We start from the raw sequence: 20,747 nt of genomic DNA, 5'->3' as shown, positions 1-20,747 counted from the left end.
TTGTAGCAGAATAATTTTCCTTGTATAAACAGTGTGTATCAAAAAATATATTTTGTGAAATTTTACAGTGACGCCTGGTTGACATCAAAGTTCATGTGAATCCGGATCCTGGACAAAATTACCTTTAGCTAGACTCCTTTTAAGAAAACCGTTCATTTTCATGCAAATCAATCTCATTTTCATATGAAAGGTTTTGCCTGAAGACTCATTTTGAAACAGAGGCACAAAGTAAATCAGAGATGGCCTATTGATTTATACTTTATAAATAGAACTGTTAAATTAGCTCACTTCCATTGTCTTCAGTTTCATTATTGGCAACCAAGCTCGTTACTGGTGTTCAAAAACCCAGGAGGACAGGAAGAAAGCAACCTGCGAACAATACGCTAAGATGTTCGACAGTGAAGAGGCACTTCAACCATATCATTATGTTGACAAGAACTGGCCAGCAGAAAAGTACTCTAGGGGATGTTATGTCAGCATCATGCCATGCGGTGTAATGACTCGCTTTTACAAAGTCTTACGTGAACCAATTGGTCGAATATACTTTGCTGGTACTGAAACTGCTACAGTTTGGTTGGGTAAGAAAATATGCGTGACGTTCTATGCTACAGAACAAGAGATATATAAGATGACACTTCAGATTGTCCTCTAGGTGCAGTTTGAGATTTAAATAATTTAAGGTGCGAGTCTAGTTGCAGGCTAGGTTTTTGCCAGTCATTGTAGAATGTGGAAAACTGACATCAGTCTTTAATGACAGGGAAACTTATGGGGTGCATTGCTAAATATTATAGTCAAGGCTTTTACTACTTCAACAGTGTATGTTGACATTCCTTTGAACTGTCTTAAAGTTTTTAGAGACTCTTCTGCCACAATACTATTAGCTGACGTGCTACAATGGAGAGACCTTGAGTAAAAAAATTTAAATATTTGCAGAATTTCCCTTGATTTTGATGAAAAAATTTCCACAAATAACCCTTAACAAGCATGATACCGTAATGGGTCAATAAAGCAAGTCCCTTTGTAAAAAAAAAAAAGCTTTTCTCAATGTCGGTTATTTATCCATAGGTCTGCAATGTGTGCAGAGAGAAAGATAATGTTCTGTAAGGTCTCAAAATGTTTCTAACATACATAACACCTGCTTGGTAGGTTACATGGATGGTGCAGTTCAGGTAGGAGAGAGAGCTGCAAGGGAGGTGCTCCATGCAATGGAGAAGATAACGGCAGAAGAGATCCACCAAATTGAGCCACCTTCAAAGGAAGTCCCCCCTGTTCCTTGCCAACTGACGACATTTCAAAGCTGGCTGCCCACTGTGCCCATGTTTCTTACCACTGTAACAGCAATTGCCGCTTTAGCTGGTGGCCTTTCATTGCGACATTTCTTAAAATGAGAAACAAGTAGATAGGAAACTTGTGAAATATATAATCTGTATTATTTAGAACTGCTAAATACCTAGCTCTCATTTCACAAGTATTGGTCAAAAAAAATACTCTCAAACAGTCGGATAATGAAAGTAGCAAATTTATTTATTCTTGAAACAATTCTACATTATTAATATTGAATTCATATGTGGTATGTTTAATTTTATCCTACAAAACAATTTGAAATTCTAAACAAAAGAAGTTAGAAAAAACATTTTAAAATTTGGTTTTAAGCAGATTCTCAGGGCAATGATGAGTTTCTCTAGCATTTTTATCTGGATGACTGACAGAAGTCTTTAAAGAAAGACTCACTTTTTCAGAATACAGGTTCAAAAGTGTTTTACCATGAGGAAGTCAGTTAACTGGTAGAGTGATGTAATGAGTGCATCTTTTAATATAGCAATTAAATAATTTTATTATACTTAAAGGAGGTCACTCCAAAAAATCTATAATTTTTGTCGAAGCTAATAAAAACCTTTCACTAAGTTAAGCCACTCATCAAAGTTTCAGCTTTAAAAGTGCAGGTTTTCCTTGTGAAATTCATCTCCAAAGCAGCCCAAAATTTGAACATTGTTGCTGCCATTATGAACAGTACTCAGCAGCCAGGCCCCACTTTCATGACGTTATTCCGTCCAAGATATTTTATCCAAATGGCTTCCGACAAGCCTTCTAAGTACCACAGCCATATTATTTTGAGCCAAACATGCTCCAAACTCTGAAATGAAAGCATTGAAGATAGTGAAGTGGACAATCGCTTGGAAAAAATAGATTTTGCTGACCTTGTGAAGGATGTCAAGTCAGTTGCAGGTTTTTCTCCTTCCCGTCAATTTCGAGTTGACGTCACATAAACACAGTCTGGCTGCCAAGACAGTTTCAAAATGGTAGCCTCCGAAGTCACTTCTTTTGAGACGAATTTCTACAGGATAGCAGGCACTTCAGAGGCTTAAACTTCAATGAGTGGAAAAGTTGAATGTTTACTTGCTTTTGGTGAAGACAAAAAAAGTAAGCTTTTTAGAGTGACCTCCTTTAATAACCTTTGTTTTAATCAGGTATTTTTATGAGTGTTAAATTGTGACTCCTGGGTTCCAGTTGAGTTTACCATGGAAAACAAGGGTCAGGGCAGTTTCTGATGTACGTCTCCACCTTACCACTACTGGCTTGCATCAGAGTAGTGTATGTTGTCAGCTGTACAGGGAAGAAGTAAATTAAAATTTAAAATATTTTAGATTGAAGTTGTTTTGAATGCAATGAAGAAACAAACACTCTGAATCAGTGACAAGATATAGCTTTTAGATGAGCTGTTCAAACAACAAATTGAACGTTTCTTGATAGTCAAGAAGATAAGTGATCAATGAAGGAAATAAGGGTAGCCTGCGAGTGCAGACATATTTCCAGCTGTCACTTACGTCTGCACTTACAGGCTAAAATAAGGGTTGCAGTACTACTGTGTTGATCAAACACTAAATTCTTGAAATTCACAGTTGAAAATGTAGGGTTATCAGCAAGGAGATTGTTTTTAATTTATTAGTACAAAAACACCAATGAAATACCTTGTGAGCTTTCACAAGAAAACATGGTATCTTCACAAGTGAAAAGATCACTGTTGGTATGGTTACATGATGAATTGTGCCTTTTGCAATGCAAGTGAAATGGTCTAGTCTTTCATTGGTGTTTATATGATGGAATAATAGAACATTACATGGCTGCTTGGAGATACGATATCTTCGAGTGTTGAAAAATATTTCACTCGTTCGTTGCTCTCAACCGAGAAATAATTTATATTTCAACACTAAAAAGAGAAATTCCATATCTCCAAGAGACCATGGAACGTCCTCTATTTATTTTTTCACAACTGAAAATTGTTGAAAGGAAACAACTGCTCTCCCTTTTAAAAACTAGCAAATTATGACAAACGGTTTCCCCTTGTCCACTAAACTAAACAAAATCATTCTCAACCTAAGGTATTCCACATTGGCTCAGTTTAGGGACAAGAAATAAGAACAAGGGAACTAAAATAAACCCAAACAGGGGAAAGAAACCTGGTAAGTCATTATCCTTCTAGTTGTTAGGTTTCTTCTTACAACCCAGTTATTTCACTGACCTTGTTAAGTACAGGTTGCGTGGATAGAACATTGTAGAGGCCTTTGAATGACACATTCTGTTGGCAAATGGGAACAAAATTAGCATTGCATGTCTGAGTACCAATTTTTTTTTTTGAAATCGTACATTAGTCAAGTGATTAACAAAAACTGTTTCCAGACTGAATTGGACTTGAAAGAAAAGATCATGAATTTCGTCATAACATTGTCAAAGTAGCTGTGGATCCACGAGGCCATACTCAAGTGGATCCGCAAACTACTTTGACAATGTTATGACGAAATTCACTGTCAATAACAGGACAGACGCATTAAAAACTGACATCAATTTGTTTTTTACAATAAGAAATTGTCTGCTCTCTGTTGTTGACTCATCGCATAAATTATAAATTCATGTGTCTGTCTGCTTATTGACAATAAAAATTACCCAATGAGCGCACAAGAAATTCTGCAATAATCATAAAACCATTTATTGTCAATCTGCATTTAATGTCTAAAGGAACAAACCTCTTGTCCCATCTTCTTCATGCATGCCTTTCCCTAAAAAAGCAGAAAAAAATTAAAATATTTTGTACACATTCTATACCTACCATGTGCCTCGCACCTGTGGGTCAAAACATTTGACCCAGGTTTACTCACAGCTGTGGACCAATTTCTCTTGCCTAACTACAAACTTTATTATTATAAACTATTACAGGCTTGTATTAACTGAGTTGACACACTTTCAAACAAATTATGCAAACTCAGACCAATGGAGGAAATGAAAAGTTCAATGAACGTAAATGATGGTTCTCAATTTTTAAGGGGAAAAAAGTACTGGTGAGGGCATTATGTTTGGGGAAACATCCTGACACTGGGACTGTGAACTTAATATTTGAAATCTTCAGAACATCCTTGGAAATCTTAAAGAATTCATCAGCTCATCTTCAAAATGATGTGCACTCCCAGGATAACATTCTACTATTCAGTAAGGACTAGAGGCTGGGTGACCAAATGGAATGCGTATTGAAATCTTATCAGAGTCCAGATCGAGCAGTCTAGGTTCAAACCTTGGACAGGGTCATGATGCATCCTTGGGAAAGACACTTATCCCACACAGTGTCTCTCTCAATGCAAACTGACAAAATGTAGGGGATACTGCAGGATGGATTCAGAGCATCATATAAAGTAGCCTGCAATGCAGGCATGTTATGGCGAGCTAGCGCCATCTTGGAATCAAACTCAGAAGAGGCTTGGAAAGGAAACGAAAAGGCATAAGCCAAAATGCCGGCGAATCTATTCGATGACGAGCTAATACCACTAATTTGTGAACACACGGAAAAGGTCTGCACTGCAGGCTACATATAAAGGGGTTGGCAATTCCCTTGTCAATTCAAGCTTTCAACTGATAATTATGCCTGGGATATAATATTACAGACAATACTCTAACTATTAACTCACAGGAGTCCTTCTGTCATCAATGACCAATGGTGGTTTCCAGTTGTCATAATTTGTCTCAAGAACAAACCAGGTCTTGTTTGTTGGGTTAAGGCTGAAAAAAAAATCAGTCAATGTATAGTCAATGATTGAGTCAATAAGAAGTTGAGGGCTAAATTTAGTGGAACGCCACAAAAATCAGATTTAAGTAGTGCTGACTCGCATAATTGTACCTGGGGTGATGATTTAAATTCACAAAACAAAAGTGTTACCCAAATGACATACCTCATCTGGTCTAAGCACTTAGTACGGGAACGTGTGATGACCACACCCTAATACAGAAAATGTGTCAGTACAAAGATTAGTCTTCAAAAACACTCGGAAATCATACATCAAGTTATCATGATCTTGCCCCCCAAAAGGCACAACTTGATTTTAATCCAGAATAACCATACCCTCTTCTTCTTTTTTTCTTCTTTTTTTTTGTTTTCATTTTTTTTTAAACTTCATTCCCAATAAAGTTTATTTAAAAAAAGGGATTCAATGGGGTCTTTTCCATCCAAATTCTAGGTCAAGGGAAGGCCATATGATAAAACACATATTGACTCGCTGGATACTTGATCTCCATGGCCACTGTGTACAGATATCATCACTGACAGCCTTTGATCAGTATGATGATAACATGACCTCAAAACCAAAACTTACCAAAACATTCTGACTAACTTACAGTATTACACCTGCTCAGTAAATAAGACATGTCCGGCCCTTGAAGAATTCAACAAATTTGATAAAGCTTTAATTTTTAGGATGCAGGTACTAACCATTTGCTGGGTATTGAATGAACAGATCTAAATGTATATCTACCATATCAGGGCTCGAAATTGCGACTCACTGGTCGCCAATGCGACCAAAAATTGAGCACTGGCGACTAAATTTTCAGAACTGGTCACTAGCTGGCGACATGCGTTTTGTCCGATAACTAAAGAAAACCACGACACAACTTTTGTTTTTAAATCCTTATATTAGGGAATCGGATATGGTAGCTAGTATACAAGTCACCTTTCTGTCTAGCCAACGTGTACTCAGTAAAATAATGTCTGTATATTACAAGATAATTGAAAAAAATTGAATGTAATTCGACACGTCGATACTGCGTTCACGACACACCATATTGTTTCAGCGGCTTCTTCCGAAACTGGGATCGCAGACGCACTTCAACACCATGTGCTTTTCATTTGCCGCGAAAATGGTGGCAGATACCAATCAGTTGAAGGAATTACGTAAGTATTTACCTGCGGGGAATGAAGATTCAGCCAAAAGGTTAATCCAAACTTTGAATCTTTCAAGGAGAGCAAGTCGAAAATAAAGAACGGCATTTCCAACCAGCAAAGGGAAAATACGTAAGGACCCGTGTTTGTCTAAATGAAAACCACGGACTTAAAATGTTTTATGCTTCGCTTCATTTAAAATGACTATGGAGACAACCATCACCTTCGGACCAGAGACATATCACCTGAGAACAACGGTAGCTTTATAACTAAGTGTTACTCGTGTTGTTTCTAATTGTTTTCGCTCTTCAATTGTGACTTCTTGCATGCAAAGTAACATAGAAAATCGTGTTCTTGTGTAAGTTATTTATAAAATAAGTTGGCAACCAAAATTTACGATCTGGCGACCAAAATTTTTTGCGTTTGTTGCCAGCTGGCTCCCGAACAAAAAAGTTAATTTCGAGCCCTGCATATTTTCAGAGTTGAAATCTTTCACAAGAAATCTTATCAAGTCTACGTTTGGTTTGAGAAGATCTCTGTTGACCTTCATGATTGCAAATAAACTGCAAACATTACTAATCTGAGGTACCAGTATTCAAATACAGACAAAAGATAATATTATATTTTTCCATATTTTCCTTGATAAGAATTATTATGACTTACCTCCCCTGATTTAGTTCCCCCAAGAATATAATAGACTGGTGCTAGTACCTCCTCATTTGCCAACATGTCAAGAGCTTGCTTATAACTGAAACAAATAGCCATCAAGGAAAATAATAAATTATTTTATGGCTATGAATGAACATGAATGTCAATGTCAGAATATACCACTTCAAGTGCTTTTGTACTCTCTAAATGAAAAACTGCGTCTCTAATAAACATTGGGTCTCCAAGATAAAATTTTAAATAAGACCCTCCTAGCATTTATTCAAGGAATATAATAAGGTTTAGGTATAATGCTAAGATTTGTGGCTGTCAAATAATAATCAATAGATATATTTATAACAAGCCTTGCTTTACAAGTTGTGGGTTTAGATATACTACTGGTCGGAGTCAAGCCAATGTCTGGTCCCCTAGGCCAAAGTTCAAAATAGTTACATGGAGGTCTTTTAAGTGAGACTGAACACAGTCAATTACCTGGCCGGTATAACAAACTATTACCTTGTAGCAGTTTCAAGTACATCACGTGAAAGAAAACTTGTCCACTTCACATCTCTCTTACCAAATATCCACTCTATTATTCCTGTAAGAGCACATCGAAGAGGTGAATAAAGTTTTCAACTGCTTTCTAATTTGTCACCTTCAATAGAAACAGCCTGAGTGATTCGGAAGTTTCAAAAAAGGTAAAAGTTTGTTTCAGCTTATTTCAGTTTCTATAAAATTTGACTACTGAGTCTTGATGACTTGCAAACTTTGATCAATCAATGCTTTCATGTTTTGCAGCTGTCAGTCATCTCAACAGACCTCTTGCAAAACAGAAGTTTATTTCAACAGATTCAAAAGGTCAGCAGGGGTTTCAATTTAGGACTGGGCACCAGTTAAATTAACCAGTTGTGAGGACAATTTTGCTTGCCTAGCTTGATCATCTAGAAGATAGGTTTTTCACGTAAAGAAATCTTTGTCAAAGAGTTTTGCCTGCATTTTTAGCAGTTGCCTCCCTGCTAAAAACATTTACTAATAAATGAAATCTCTGGGTCACGTCTTTTGGATGTGATCAGTAGCTTTTGGTCCAAATTGTTTGTTTCTTTTCTTCAAGGTTCCTTGGTTGTTATCATTATGATTGATTACAATGCACCATAATCATTTGCTAGGTTTTGAACTTCGGAGTTTGTGTAGTATTGAAATGTGCAGTAAGTGACTAACCCCCAACCTTCCTGAATGAGATGCTAGTCCATCACACAGGCTTACCCCCCTGGCAGCATTAGATTAAAAAAATTTATAGCCTGAGCAGGTTGAGGCAAGAATCTGATTTATTCCCCCTTAGTACAAGTGTAGGTCACAAGGTCAGTCAAGCTACATGCATGCGTACAACACCTTTATCCCAATTCATCTCCAGTGTACAATATATTGTTGTCTAGTAAACAGTCAGTCCGAGCTAGGGCAAGTAGCGCATAGCCAGTGATACTTTGTGGGTACTGAGAGAAGACCTAAATTTGACAATGTAGTTTATTGTAAAATAACTTTACAGAGGCTCTCTTACCAATATATCCACCATCAATGTTGAATCGTTCATTAATCGTCAGGGTCAGCACACCCTAGAAAGGCAAAACTGAAGGCATTAGAAAATGCTATCATTGAAAGGACTTGCTTAATTTGGATTGATTTAGCTGTCTTCAAATTACATTTAATTTTGTAATAGCCATAATGCCCCTAAACATAAAAACATCAACCATCACCCCACTTCCCTAACTCACTGGTTTCATCCCTGATATCACACCAACATATCCAGCAAAGCTGACTGTTTTGTATACTGTTTTTCCATTTCTCTGCAATTGTTAAGAGAACACATTCAATTTAATATTTAACCCCTTAGTCTTGTATAAAAGATGTCATTCAATTTACATTCACTACTAACATGCATTAATATACAGAGTGTTGCAACAAGCAAGAAAAGAGTTCAACTCCCATACAATTGGTTTGGTATGCCAACTGAACATGGCCACCATTTCATTGTTTTGGGACAACAATATGGTTGCGATAATTTCATCTGAAAACACTGTACTTAACATGCCTGTACCACTAGATACTATTCAAAATAATTTTTTTTTTTTTGATAAGCCCAGTACAAGGTTTGTCAGTTCAGATTGTAATCTGACGAAACATTAATTAATAAAAAATATTGTTGAAATGGTAGATCTCTGTATTCCCACTGGGGCAAGTCAAATAAGCCTTGAAATGATGGAGTGGCACTATGAGTAAAAGCCAATGTGGGATTCAAGTGTCTGTAAAGCTTACCCTTACAATTATTCTTGAGTGCTAACCACCGTCGAGTCAGTGATATTTAGGTTAACTGCGCACTATTTAGGCTAACCATAGTGCCAATTCCCCACTTCCTGTTTTAAACACACCCTTGATATTCCTTATCAAAAATAAACTCATTAAGCATGCAGAATATTCACACATGAAAGTTTGTCAGACTTACCTGGTACTCAATATTGACGATGAGTGTTCTAAGAATCTCACTTAAGGCCCATGTGTTTGTTTTATTGTCCCACCTGGAATTACAACATGCAAGGGGTTTCATTTATTTTAACGTTTTGGGCTGGAAGTCAACTGGTTTCCACAGAAAGGAAAAAGTTTTTGAACTGAACTTCTTTATTTAAAAAAAAAGCTAAATTCTTCTACATGGTCAAACCAGTTTGGCAAAATCATCCTCACCATTTGCCAAATTGCACGGTGGAGGGGGCTTATTGAAACACATGAACTGTTATATGCCTCACTCTATAGGAAGTGTAAGTTCAAAATTAAAAGTGATGTGTCCACAATTTGAAGTATTCTATCCCTTAATTAAAAGTTAATTTAATCATGGTATGAAAACTCACCCCAGGAACAGACCAAAATCTAAGTTCCGTGCATGGAAGAGATTTCCTGAAAAATGTTTAACAAGGAGAGTTTAAATATTTTTTAAAAAATTATCACATTGATGAAATTATAGATTGATCCCATTTGCAGCTTTCTTTCCAAGTCCTTTTTAACAATCTGTTTGTCAATCTTCCCGTTTGCCTTTCAAGCATCTGTCTCTCTGCCCACTCACCCATTTGTCTATTTGTCTGTCTTTCCATCAGGTAGTGAACAGTGCAAGAGATATGACAGCATAAAAGACAAACTAAACTGCAGAAAATTATTCAGTTCCTTCTAAATCCCTCAAAATCATTTTTCTATTCTCAGTCTTGGGAAAGACGAAAAGGATTTTAGAGGAGGACACTGGGGCTTGCAGTGTTGATATATTATTCATGTCAGTGGTATTTCGGTGATTTTAATCTTTAAGTGCAGTATTGCTGTTATTGCATTCTCCAAACCTACAAGATCCATTTCTTAGCATTTTGGTAGATGATATATTCACTGTTAAAAGAAACTTAACATCCTTTGCATTTTTTTTCTAACCTTCTTTGTATGTTTCTTTTATATACTTCCTTATATATTTGTTCCATTCCCTAATTTAGAACAGTTACCTGATTTGTCTTCGGCAACAATGGAGGTACAAACTGTGAAAACTTCATAAAAAATGTTGTACAATACAACCTCACCTACAAAATTACAAACAAGTTTAATGAGCAATTACTTGATTGTGGGTCACATCCCCATCATGTCTTTTGACATACATGGCTTTGGCTTCTTTAAATGCACTGTAACGAATCTATATGTATAAAAAGTAAAACATGGCTTTCTGTATCATAAAACATAGTGTCAAACTAGCCCATGTGCAGTCCAATCAAAACCATTCTTAATATGGATTACAATGTTTAATAGAATTACTTTTATTATAATTGATTTTCATTTCATGTAACTTGTTGAAAATTACCTGTAAGCTACTAGGAGCTTGCTTAAAGTGCAGGCAAAAAAATGATACTGGCAATTTTTTTGCAAATTCTACAAACTGTTTTCTGACCTTTTTTCGTAAGCAGATTGAAGTCTCTGGTTGGTAGCATAATTTGCTTTTTAGACTTAGACTAATCAACATGATATTTTCATTTTTAAAACATATGTTACAAAAATTGGTGCTCCTTTAAAGGTACCATAATGATGACTACACAACAAACTAAGTAATATTTATACCAAGTGGAATCCCGGTAGCACTAGCTAATCCTTTGATTTCATCTCTATATGGAGCTGGGAGAGTGTCTGCCAGAGGACCCTACAAAAAGAAAATTAGCTTATTAACTATGGTGTTACATATGTATTTGAATAAGGTAAGGTAATGTCTGCATACGAGACAAGTGGCCCATTAGGCCGGAGCTTATCACAGTCTCTATAGCATGAAGTGACTATTGAAAGAGTATTTCTACTCCCCCCTGGATGGGATGCTAGTCCATCACAGGATTACCCCCGGCATTAAGGTCGCCGCTACCCATTTGAACACCTGGGTGGAGAGAGGCACTGTGAAAGTAAAGTGTTTGGCCCAAGAATGCAACACAATGTTCCCTACCAGGGCTTGAACCCAAACGGCTTGATCACTCCTCCCCTATATTTGAATAAGACCATCTTAAATCTGACTGCAATCAATCCTGATGTCTCCATCAGTTAAAAGAACAACTCAAACTTGACAAAGTGATCAATATTTTGTTTTTATAATAGAGCCACATACTGTGGTGATGGCCAGGGAGTTTAAGCAAGAAAGTAATAACATACAACACCCTTATGCAAAGTAATGACATAATCGAACCCATGGTTTTCACATGGGTACGTAAGGTCTGCATACGAGCCAAGTGGCCAATCAGACTGAAGCTTATTCCAGTTTCTGTAGCATCAAGTAACTAGGAGTATTTCTACTCCCCACTGGATGGGATGTTAGCCCATCACAGGGTTACCCCCAGCATTAAATTCACTGCTACCCATTAATACACCTGGGTGAGTAGAGGCACTGAGAGTAAAATGTCTTGCCCAAGAACACAAAACAATGTCCCCGGCCAGGGCTCAAACCTGGATTGCTCGATCCGGAGGCGAGCACATTAACCATGAGGCCACCACTGTTTTCATACAATTTGAAATATTCAGGAGTAAGCAAAAACTAAAACAAGGAGAATATACATACCAAATCTTTGTCAATAAACCCAAACAGCTTTCCATTCATAATAAAGCTTGTGAAGTTCTTGATGTAACTCAGCAGATTATGAAGCTTCAAATAAAAAGAAAATACTTAAGACTTCAAAACCATCATCCCCTTCACTTATTACATTTACATTTATTTACATCTTCAATCAAATCTTGTTATTTAAATCATGCAACCAAGTCAATAAATAGGTTATTTTTATGTTACCAGAATAACAGTAGAGCTAACTGGCTTGTGAGCAAGATTTTTTGGTAAAGAGCTGGCTCACGGACTATAGAACTATAAACTTGCAATAGAGGCTATCATGGTTATAGGGAAACTAATTTAAAAAACAATTTGCAAGTAAAATGAAGACAATAATGATGAAATGTGGCACAAGCATGGGACAAAGAAAAAAATCTGAGTGGTATCAGAACCCATGACCTCCCAGGCACTGGTTGGGTGCTCCAACCACTGAGCCACAGAGATCTCTTGGTGAGCTAGGCGATTCTACTAGGTTCACCTTTCTGTGAAGTTCTAGTTCCAGACCAAACCTGAACATGAGAATATAAACACTGTGTTCACTGTCAATCAGCTCATCTCACCTGCTTTGTTTTCTTGCTTGCAAGGTCATTGTACCTTTGGTTTGCTGGTAAATCAAGATTTACAACTTCCCAACCCACTGGACTGAATGAATAGATAAAAAAGAGTTTACTCAGTTATTACTTAGCAATTTGAGTTGACAGTGGCAGTTGGTTAGACTGGTTAGACTGTTGAGGGGATTCCCCTGCGGTCAGGAATGCTTCTCATCCTGCTTGCGGGTGTAAATCACAGACTTAGGTCTGACTTACAGTGTTTAGGACGAAACATCACTTTTTTAACCACCAAGGTATCTTTTATGGTTGCCCTCAAAGAAATAAATGATATACAAAACACTGTTGGGAGTTGTCATCCCCAGAAGGCCCTATGTTCCAGAGGGAATGAAGAGGAATAAGTCAAGTAAATCACCCCCAGGAAAAATGCTCCACAGTATAATGTATGTATTCCCCTCTGAGTGCTTATCAGCTGGTTAATTTTGAGAGCCATAGACTTATCAGTAAGTCACTGCAAAGCACATATAATACTATGCCAGTTAATAAATGTTAATTCTGTTGGTGTCATGTAATGTATGAATCAATACATTTTTTTTAATCAAACTGTAGTCATACCTTTCAGTTGGTGGATAGGCATTAGTGATACATTCCTGATCTGAAAGCTGGAATCACACAAACATGAAAACATGTTGATATAGTTCATCCATAAACTGGAAGTTCTCAAAGAGACAACTAGTGCTACTTCCCTTAGAACTGGAGCCAAAGCCTGTGCTAGTAATAATATTGAGGAGTGGCTGATGAAGGAATCATTGACTTTTTTCAATGCCACAAATAATAAGGAAAAGATAAAAGGTAAAGTCTGCATACGAGCCAAGCGGCCCATCAGGCCGGAGCTTATCCCGGTTTCTGTAGCATGAAGCGACTAGGAGTATTTCTACTCCCCCCTGGATGGGACGCTAGTCCATCGCAGGGTTACCCCAGCATTAAGTTCGTCTGTACCCATTTATACACCTGGGTGGAGAGAGGCACTGTGAGAGTAAAGTGTCTTGTCCAAGAACACAACACAATGTCCCCGGCCAGGGCTCGAACCCGGACCGCTCAATCCGGAGACGAGCACACTAACCATGAGGCCACCGAGTCTCCCATCACAAACAATAAAAAGAGAGTTAATTTTTGACTAGCGGTGTGACTCCACTAACTTAGTAACCCAGTCACACCTATACATGTATCTAATTTCAGTAAACAAAACAGATCTTAGTTCTAGATCATTGGCTGCCTTCATCAAGTTCAGCTCAAAGTCAAACAGTGAGGGTACACTGTTTGCCAGGGGCCACATGGCAAAACCATGATGGACTTAAATAAAGGTTAAAGCTTTCAGTTCTCCAGCATTTCAACGGTGCATTTCAGCTTTTAATTGGTGTGCTTTTCAAAGATGCATAATTTGGCAAGCTGTAACTTTCAAGCCAAAGAGGGTTGCTCACACAATCACCAAATCGTGGAGAATCATTCACCAATGGCATTAAACAACTTAACTACAAATTTCAGTCAGCACAACTCTAAAGAAATGCTGTCATTCTCACGGCTTGAAGAGATTATCCAAAGAAGAATGGCTAAATGCTTGCCAATATTTCAGAACTTCACCTTGAAAGAAACCCTTTATCATACATTGATACACTACATAACCAGTGTCACATTATTCTCGCCAATGTTTGACAGGATATGGACTCTCCATGTGGTTTTGTTTTTATCAGAAATGAATTTTGGCTTTCAGTTCATTTTGGTTGGCTGGTTGATCATTTGCAGGAGATCAGTGAAGTGCAAGTAATTAGGAGGTGTCTCCCGTTTTCACAGCCTTTGTGAGTAGACGTTTTTTTTTTCCCTCCTTCTGCCCCCACCCCCTCCCCACCCACTTTTCCTAAGCCAACATGGCGGCGAACTTTCCCATACCGATGGTAAATCGTGACCAGACGGAAAACGCCTGCAATGCAGGCTACCACATACCTTTAAAAAGTTTTCAAAAATAGGGTTCCTTTTAATCTGAGGAAAGAGTCACCTCGCAGTTTAATATGTATGGCTTGATGAAGTTTCAAGCGTATAATATTTCTCTAAAGCTATTCTAAGCTATCAAACAACACGCAATGATTAAAAATTTAAGCTTAACAAATAAATCTTCTTTAGGCTTACGTTCACGAGTAAGGATGAAATCTCGAGTTCCCCATCTTACTAATTTTAAGATGATTGTATGCATCTCTAGTAAACTTCAATCGTCGATCGCAATATCACGGAAATGAACATGCACAAGATTTTACCCCCAACTACACGACTACGCTAAGTAAAGACTCTAACGTACGCTATAATTTCCGCTATTGTACTTTACCGTTGAAGCCGAAACTGCTCCAAGGAACAGTATACATGTAAGGAAGACCCAAGTCTGCTCCATGACTGCTTGGAAGTGAAAAATAAGCTTTCACGAGCTTGCATAAGAGCCCCGTTGGCATGACATACGAAACCAGAAGCAAATCATATGACCCAACAATGTCACACTCTGCAGAGAGGGGTACGGCACTTTTACAATAACAAGGCTTGTTACAAGTGAATATATGAAAGGTTAATATATTTTAACTACGGAGAAAGATATGGAGACATCATTGATCATCGCAGTTATACACACAACTTATTTTTAAGCAGTTGTAAAATTAAAGCCTGAAAAAATTAAATTCAGGCCTGAACGGCCTGCTCAGGCCCGTTCAGGTCTGAATTTTTTTCAGGCTTGATATATTTCGTACTGTTTCGTTTCATTTCGCAAAATACGGTAAGCCAATGATGATCAATCATATCGATCATGTCTTCATAACAAAACTTGTTATCGTTTGGGTCTGTTTGTGTTTTGGAGTATCTATTTCGTTGTCTGGTAAAAAAACAACAGTTTCCGTGAAATCTGACCTTCCCTCCTCCCGTCGTCAAGACTTATTTTGACCGAAATATGACAAATCGGCCTTACCCCTACCCGGTGTGTCAGTTTCTTTGCAAATTCAAAGAAATACGATATTCTGCATTTATGAGATGTCAAAGTACCGAAGTTCGCATGACTAGTACCTAACATACTATAAATACATATCTCATGTACTCCAAGAAAGAAGAAAGAATATACCGAGAGCACCGGGCTGCAACAATGGAATGCCCGCAGCAAGCCGAAGCGTGTAATCAGGCGGCGCGGCTCAAATGTGATTGGTTGATAGCGAGAGACAGACAGTACAGATGTGGCACATAACAAGGACCCTTCTTTTGTTCGGAGAATTCCCTCGTGCATGACCGATCTGCTTGGCAAAATGAGGTGTTCAAAAGTCAGATTTATCGTTGTGGTGTTGATCTTCAGCATAGTTGCTGGAGTGCACCTTCTGCTCTCGCATTCAGAAGGGGACGATAGAACAGGTTCACATTTAACGCCACTGTTCTCGAGCAAATGGCGATCAGAGGCAAAACCACAAGGAGAAACGTGGATTTCCGGTAAGCAGTTATACCCTTCGGAAGCTTCAAGACAATGATGAACACGTACCAATTTATCGCAGAATCTTAAACCTTTCATTCCTTTTTTAGATTGATTCTTTTTCCCTTGGTTACACAAATGGGGTATTGTAAATCTAAGTTCGTTTATCAATGCAAGGTCAAATGGCTAGTTATGTTCAACAGATTATTCGGGACGCTGTATCTCCGGGCGATCTAAATTTAAAATACAATCGCGCTTTCATAACTTTCTTACAATTCCCTCGTAATTTACTTCGACTTATTTTATATGCAAATACGGGAGAGTTATAAGTGGTTATGAATACTAAATGCTACAAAGTTAAATAATGGAGTCTATGTGAAGACAAGAGTTGTGTGCTTGTTGAAAGGATCATATTTGGACAAGTTGTCGTAAATGTTTTGCTTATAGTACATAAAATTTTGTCATTGTTGTTTTATGAATCAGGCGTCGTAGTTTTACGAAAAAAGCGAATCCATAGTTAACTATGATGAATCCTAAAGCGCAAATTCATTACATGACTTTTGTTTAACCAGCTGACACCTTCACGTGGTAAACAAACGGACGAAAAACCTTTTAAATTTTGTTTTTAAAAAATCGTGTTAGTAATCATAGTAATCATAAAAAAAAATGCTTGTAACAATATTTTGTAAGAATCACTCTTGAAAATGTTTGAGAAATTAAAGAGATTTCTTGTGGCAGAATAATTTTCCTTGTATAACAGCGTGTGTAAAAGATATATTTTGTGAAATTTTACAGTGACGCCTGGTTGACGTCAAAGTTCATATGAATCCGGATCCTGGACAAAATTACCTTTAGCTAGACTCCTTTTAAGAAAACCTCAATTCTAAAATTTTATTTTTGTCAAATTTAAATTATAAATCTTAATTTAATGAATGTTAGGGGAAGAAAATATCAATAATTTACTTTAATATATATTTTGCCGACAAACACGAGCTGTCTTAATTTAACAAATGTTAGATATTATTGTTGTGTGGGAATTGTGTCAAACAAATCGAGGGTAAAAAAAATCAGTTAACAGAAAATCAATTTCTGGCTGTTAAAGTGTTTTAAACTGCTTTCTAATTCTTTGTTGAAAGACTCAGCCTGATTTTAGCCTTGTGTACACATGTTTATTTGTGACAAAAAACATGCTGCCTTCATGAAGGGTTTCAAGCAACTTCAAGTTGGAGTGTAAATTTCTCATTGACATCTTATGTTTCCTTGTGCCATGAGTATAGCCACATAAGGCTGTCGCATTGCCGATCTCTGTTCTTAGCTGTCAGTACATAATGTGTAGTGAAGCAGATTGCTAGTTAACTAACATTGCTAAATACATTTTGATTAAGCCCCACAAGGTTTTAAAACTATTTATAATACAGGTAAACCTATTGGTTTTTTGACCAATCAGAGCATGCGCAAGGTCCTGCACACGCTCTGATTGGTCACAAAACCCATGTTTTATCAGAGTATAAAACAAAGAAAACGTGTTTTATTGTTTTTCACCTATATCATAAAGCAAATGAAGAAGCCTAAGCTGTGTATTACACTGTGATAAAATACTCCAAACATTTGAGAACACTCAAGAAATGTAGAAAACACTCCTCGTGTTTTCTACATTTCCCTCATGTTCTCAAATGCTTGTTGTGTTTTATCACAGTATAATACACGGCTTAAGCTTCTTTATTTGTTAATTAACCTTGTAACTTGAAATCAAGGCTTTCTGTAACAGTATTGACCTTTTTATGTTTTACTTTGGTTTACAGAACTTAGAGGAATAACTGTAAATAATTCTGTGGTAAGTGGAAGTTTCTTCAGATTGAGACACACTAGAGCATTAGGAGAAAATTCAGGACTTTCTGATCTGTTATCCAATCGAGGATTGGTTGTGTTCTTGGCAAGTCTGAACCATCACTCTTACAGTGCCTGATCTCACCACTCCTGTAGGATCAGAAAATTGCTGGTAGTAAATTGACCTTACAAAATGCTGGACGGAGGGAGGTAAACTGTTTGGGGTGGCGGTGGGGGGGAGGGGGGGGGGGACTGTAATAGACTACAACTGTATGTGTAGCATCCTATTTAGTGGGAACAAAAAAATATATATTTCCAGTAGTAACATTGTGTTATAGAGATCTTGGGTAAGCACTGTCTGCTGTGCCTGAGGGCTGACTATTAGCATGAGTTTGTCATATTCAGAGTGATCTAATCCAGGAGCTTGTAGTAACAACTTTGAATTCACGTTATAAAACATTACTTTAATTCATGGATGAACTTTTTAGTGCATTAGTGAAGAGACATCCATTCTTGTTAATTTTGGTAGCAGGTCTAATAGGTGAATCTCCAATTGCTCAAGGTTTATTTTGTTGAATAAGTTAACAAGTCTGCATTCAAGTGCAGCTAATGGCTCATCAGGCTAACACCCCTTAATCTCAATGTTCCATAGCACAAAGCAACCAGGAGTGTTTCTGCTCCTCCCTGGATTGGGTGGTAGTACATCGAAGGGTTACCCCAAGTGTTATATTTGCTGGTGCCCATTTATACACCTGGGTGGAAAGAGGTGCTGGACAGCTCAATCCACAGGAGGGAACTACCTATTACGTCACATAACCTCCTAAGATGTGTTGAATAGCAGAGGACTAACTTAAATTGTTTCTTTAACGTTACTGGGATTGTATTATTATTGATCGGTCTTCTTTAATTATCTTGTTATTTCTCTGTTACAGGTGTCCAGTGAACAAAGGCTGAAATCCTTGAAACAAGTATGTGGAAACACAAGGAAATCGTGGGATTCCCTCTCTGTCACAGAGAAGCAGATCCTAGCCAAACACATTTTGGTTAATGATGAGCACAAGTTTCTGTACTGTTCAGTGCCCAAAGTTGCTTGTTCAAACTGGAAAAGAGTCATGATGGTACTGGATGGTGAAGCTACTGACACCAATGCCATCCGCAGAGTTAATCACATGAGTTTTACATTCCTAGGAGATTTACCACCCTTGGCTGTCAAACGCAAACTCCAAGAGTATTATAAATTCATGTTTGTAAGGGAACCTCTTGTCAGAATTCTGTCAGCATATAAAGACAAGTTCTTGTTAAACAACACCTCTTTTCATAAAAGCTATGGAAGAAAAATTGTCAAGCATGTGCGGAAGAATGCTGCAGCAAACTCCAAAGGAGATGACGTCTCACTAGAAGAGTTTTTGCAGTATGTAGCAGAGAGTCGTGTGGAAGACATGAATGAGCACTGGATGCCATTCTATGAATTGTGCCAACCTTGTGCTGTTTCATACGACTTTGTTGGATCCTTTGAGAATCTGGAGTTGGATGCTAATCAAGTACTGAAAGAGCTTAATGTGAATGACCAAGTTTCTTTTCCTAAACAACAGAAGTATTATAAAGCAGGCGGTAAAGGATATGTAACAAGTAAGAAATTCACAGATGTATCGCCAGATATGTTGAAAAAAGCACTAAGAAAATATGATTTGGACTACAAATTATTTTCATATCAAAAACCAAATATTTAAAATGATTTGAATTTATTTTTCACTTTGTGCACTCAGTTTTTAATCCTACTCACTCAATGCACATCTGATAATTGAGTCCCCCCCACCTCCCCCCACTTCCAAAACCCCCAATCCATCAAGTTGATGACTTAGCCTTACAGAGATTAGGCGAAGACAAGCATCCAGATGTCTGTGTTTTGCAGGCTATATAGAGATCTGTGTCTGAATATCTTGCTGCTGCCTGAATTTCAATGTTCATTTTAAATTACAACTAAATTCTAAGATGCAGTTACAAGGCATTAAAATTGACAAGGGAACAGATTAAATTATAAACATTTAAAACATTGAAACAGTGTGCTGGATGTTCTGCACGCATTGCATGCCTCTAATGCTAACCAACCATAAACTGCATGATGTGAGATTACAGAACACTTGCCCAAGTTAACTAAAGTAATAGAGCAGTTTTCAATTGAGTGTCAAACAGTAATTAGTTTTGCATTTATGCTGGGCGATTGTCTTAAAAAAGCTCACACCACTTTTTCATCCAATTTAAAGTAAAACAAAACCATTGGTGACTACCTTGCACACATTTTCCCACGCTTTGCGTGAGCTATATGCAATTGCTTCACATTTTGATTGGTTCATTGTATTGTTTGTGTCCTTTGTGACTGGCTAGAGAGATTACTTTGGTTTTGGTTTTATGGCACTCAATTGAAAAGTGCTCTAGAAGTAATTTACTATTCCTTAAAAGAGTAGTAGAAGTGTTATATTTTTAAAGAAAGATAAGTTAATAAATGAGTAAAGATTCTACTCACCTGTACATACAAAAAACTGCTCTAGTACAAGTTGGGAGAATTTGACATGACAGGATGTTTCCAGTACAAATCACGCAATTTGGACAGCTGGAAGGATACGCATTTTATTTGTTTAATACTTCAGGAAAAATTATACCCATGGTGACGTGATAGACCTGTTTTTTTTAAGAACAATTATCACATATAAATTACATAGGGTTCATTGTTAGGATATGTCTAATATTGTAAAATATTTTGATTAAAAGTGGTCACAATTAAACAGATTTTAATGCTTCACTGGGGCATAGCCAGGATTTTTCAAAGGGGGATCACACTGTGTCAAAGTGGGGCACTCACCAGGTTGTCATGTCATTTTCGCCACCTGCTGT

General features: G+C 37.4%; 3 protein-coding genes across 4 annotated transcripts; 2 read left to right on the top strand and 1 right to left on the bottom strand.

The window, feature by feature from the left end:
* Positions 1-187: 187 nt before the first annotated feature.
* Positions 188-1,478, top strand: LOC145496871 (amine oxidase [flavin-containing] B-like). Its single transcript, XM_081476638.1, has 2 exons — positions 188-578; positions 1,147-1,478. Exons 1-2 carry the CDS (start codon positions 389-391, stop codon positions 1,386-1,388), a joined length of 432 nt encoding a protein of 143 aa, XP_081332764.1. The 5' UTR covers positions 188-388; the 3' UTR covers positions 1,389-1,478.
* Positions 1,479-2,480: 1,002 nt separating this feature from the next.
* LOC145496870 (acid ceramidase-like) lies at positions 2,481-15,189 on the bottom strand. 2 transcript variants are annotated; one of them, XM_081476636.1, is made up of 18 exons: positions 14,919-15,189; positions 14,543-14,578; positions 13,157-13,203; positions 12,554-12,635; positions 11,952-12,035; positions 10,976-11,054; positions 10,372-10,446; positions 9,742-9,787; positions 9,342-9,414; positions 8,614-8,685; positions 8,400-8,454; positions 7,361-7,442; positions 6,863-6,947; positions 5,217-5,263; positions 4,956-5,046; positions 4,023-4,055; positions 3,521-3,577; positions 2,481-2,604 (listed from the first exon to the last, which is right to left on the bottom strand). In XM_081476636.1, exons 1-18 carry the CDS (start codon positions 14,979-14,981, stop codon positions 2,515-2,517), a joined length of 1,197 nt encoding a protein of 398 aa, XP_081332762.1. In that variant the 5' UTR covers positions 14,982-15,189; the 3' UTR covers positions 2,481-2,514. The 2 variants fall into 2 exon arrangements, with proteins under 2 accessions (XP_081332762.1, XP_081332763.1); XM_081476637.1 differs by lacking the exon at positions 14,543-14,578 and having other exon boundaries at positions 14,919-15,186.
* Positions 15,190-15,634: 445 nt separating this feature from the next.
* On the top strand, positions 15,635-20,626 carry LOC145498154 (carbohydrate sulfotransferase 14-like). Its single transcript, XM_081478039.1, has 3 exons — positions 15,635-16,048; positions 17,831-17,862; positions 18,788-20,626. The coding sequence occupies exons 1-3, from the start codon at positions 15,850-15,852 to the stop codon at positions 19,583-19,585; spliced, it is 1,029 nt and encodes a 342-aa protein (XP_081334165.1). The 5' UTR covers positions 15,635-15,849; the 3' UTR covers positions 19,586-20,626.
* Positions 20,627-20,747: the final 121 nt, after the last annotated feature.

Source organism: Orbicella franksi, chromosome 9 (assembly GCF_964199315.1).
Source record: "Orbicella franksi chromosome 9, jaOrbFran1.1, whole genome shotgun sequence".
Taxonomy (NCBI): domain Eukaryota; kingdom Metazoa; phylum Cnidaria; class Anthozoa; order Scleractinia; family Merulinidae; genus Orbicella; species Orbicella franksi.
The sequence above is the reverse complement of the archived record's forward strand: the minus strand, read 5'-3'. Positions and strand labels throughout refer to the sequence as shown.

Excerpts from the sequence above, each read along its gene's own strand:
- LOC145496871 (XM_081476638.1), top strand. The coding sequence starts at position 389 with ATGTTCGACAGTGAAGAGGCACTTCAACCATATCATTATGTTGACAAG. Across the intron at positions 579-1,146 it reads AACTGCTACAGTTTGGTTGG|GTTACATGGATGGTGCAGTT; the intron begins GTAAGAAAATAT and ends CCTGCTTGGTAG.
- LOC145496870 (XM_081476636.1), bottom strand. The coding sequence starts at position 14,981 with ATGGAGCAGACTTGGGTCTTCCTTACATGTATACTGTTCCTTGGAGCA. Across the intron at positions 5,047-5,216 it reads AAGTGCTTAGACCAGATGAG|CCTTAACCCAACAAACAAGA; the intron begins GTATGTCATTTG and ends TTTTTTTTTCAG. Across the intron at positions 2,605-3,520 it reads CGCAACCTGTACTTAACAAG|CTGACAACATACACTACTCT; the intron begins GTCAGTGAAATA and ends TTCCCTGTACAG.
- LOC145498154 (XM_081478039.1), top strand. The coding sequence starts at position 15,850 with ATGACCGATCTGCTTGGCAAAATGAGGTGTTCAAAAGTCAGATTTATC. Across the intron at positions 16,049-17,830 it reads AGGAGAAACGTGGATTTCCG|AACTTAGAGGAATAACTGTA; the intron begins GTAAGCAGTTAT and ends TTTGGTTTACAG. Across the intron at positions 17,863-18,787 it reads TAACTGTAAATAATTCTGTG|GTGTCCAGTGAACAAAGGCT; the intron begins GTAAGTGGAAGT and ends TCTCTGTTACAG.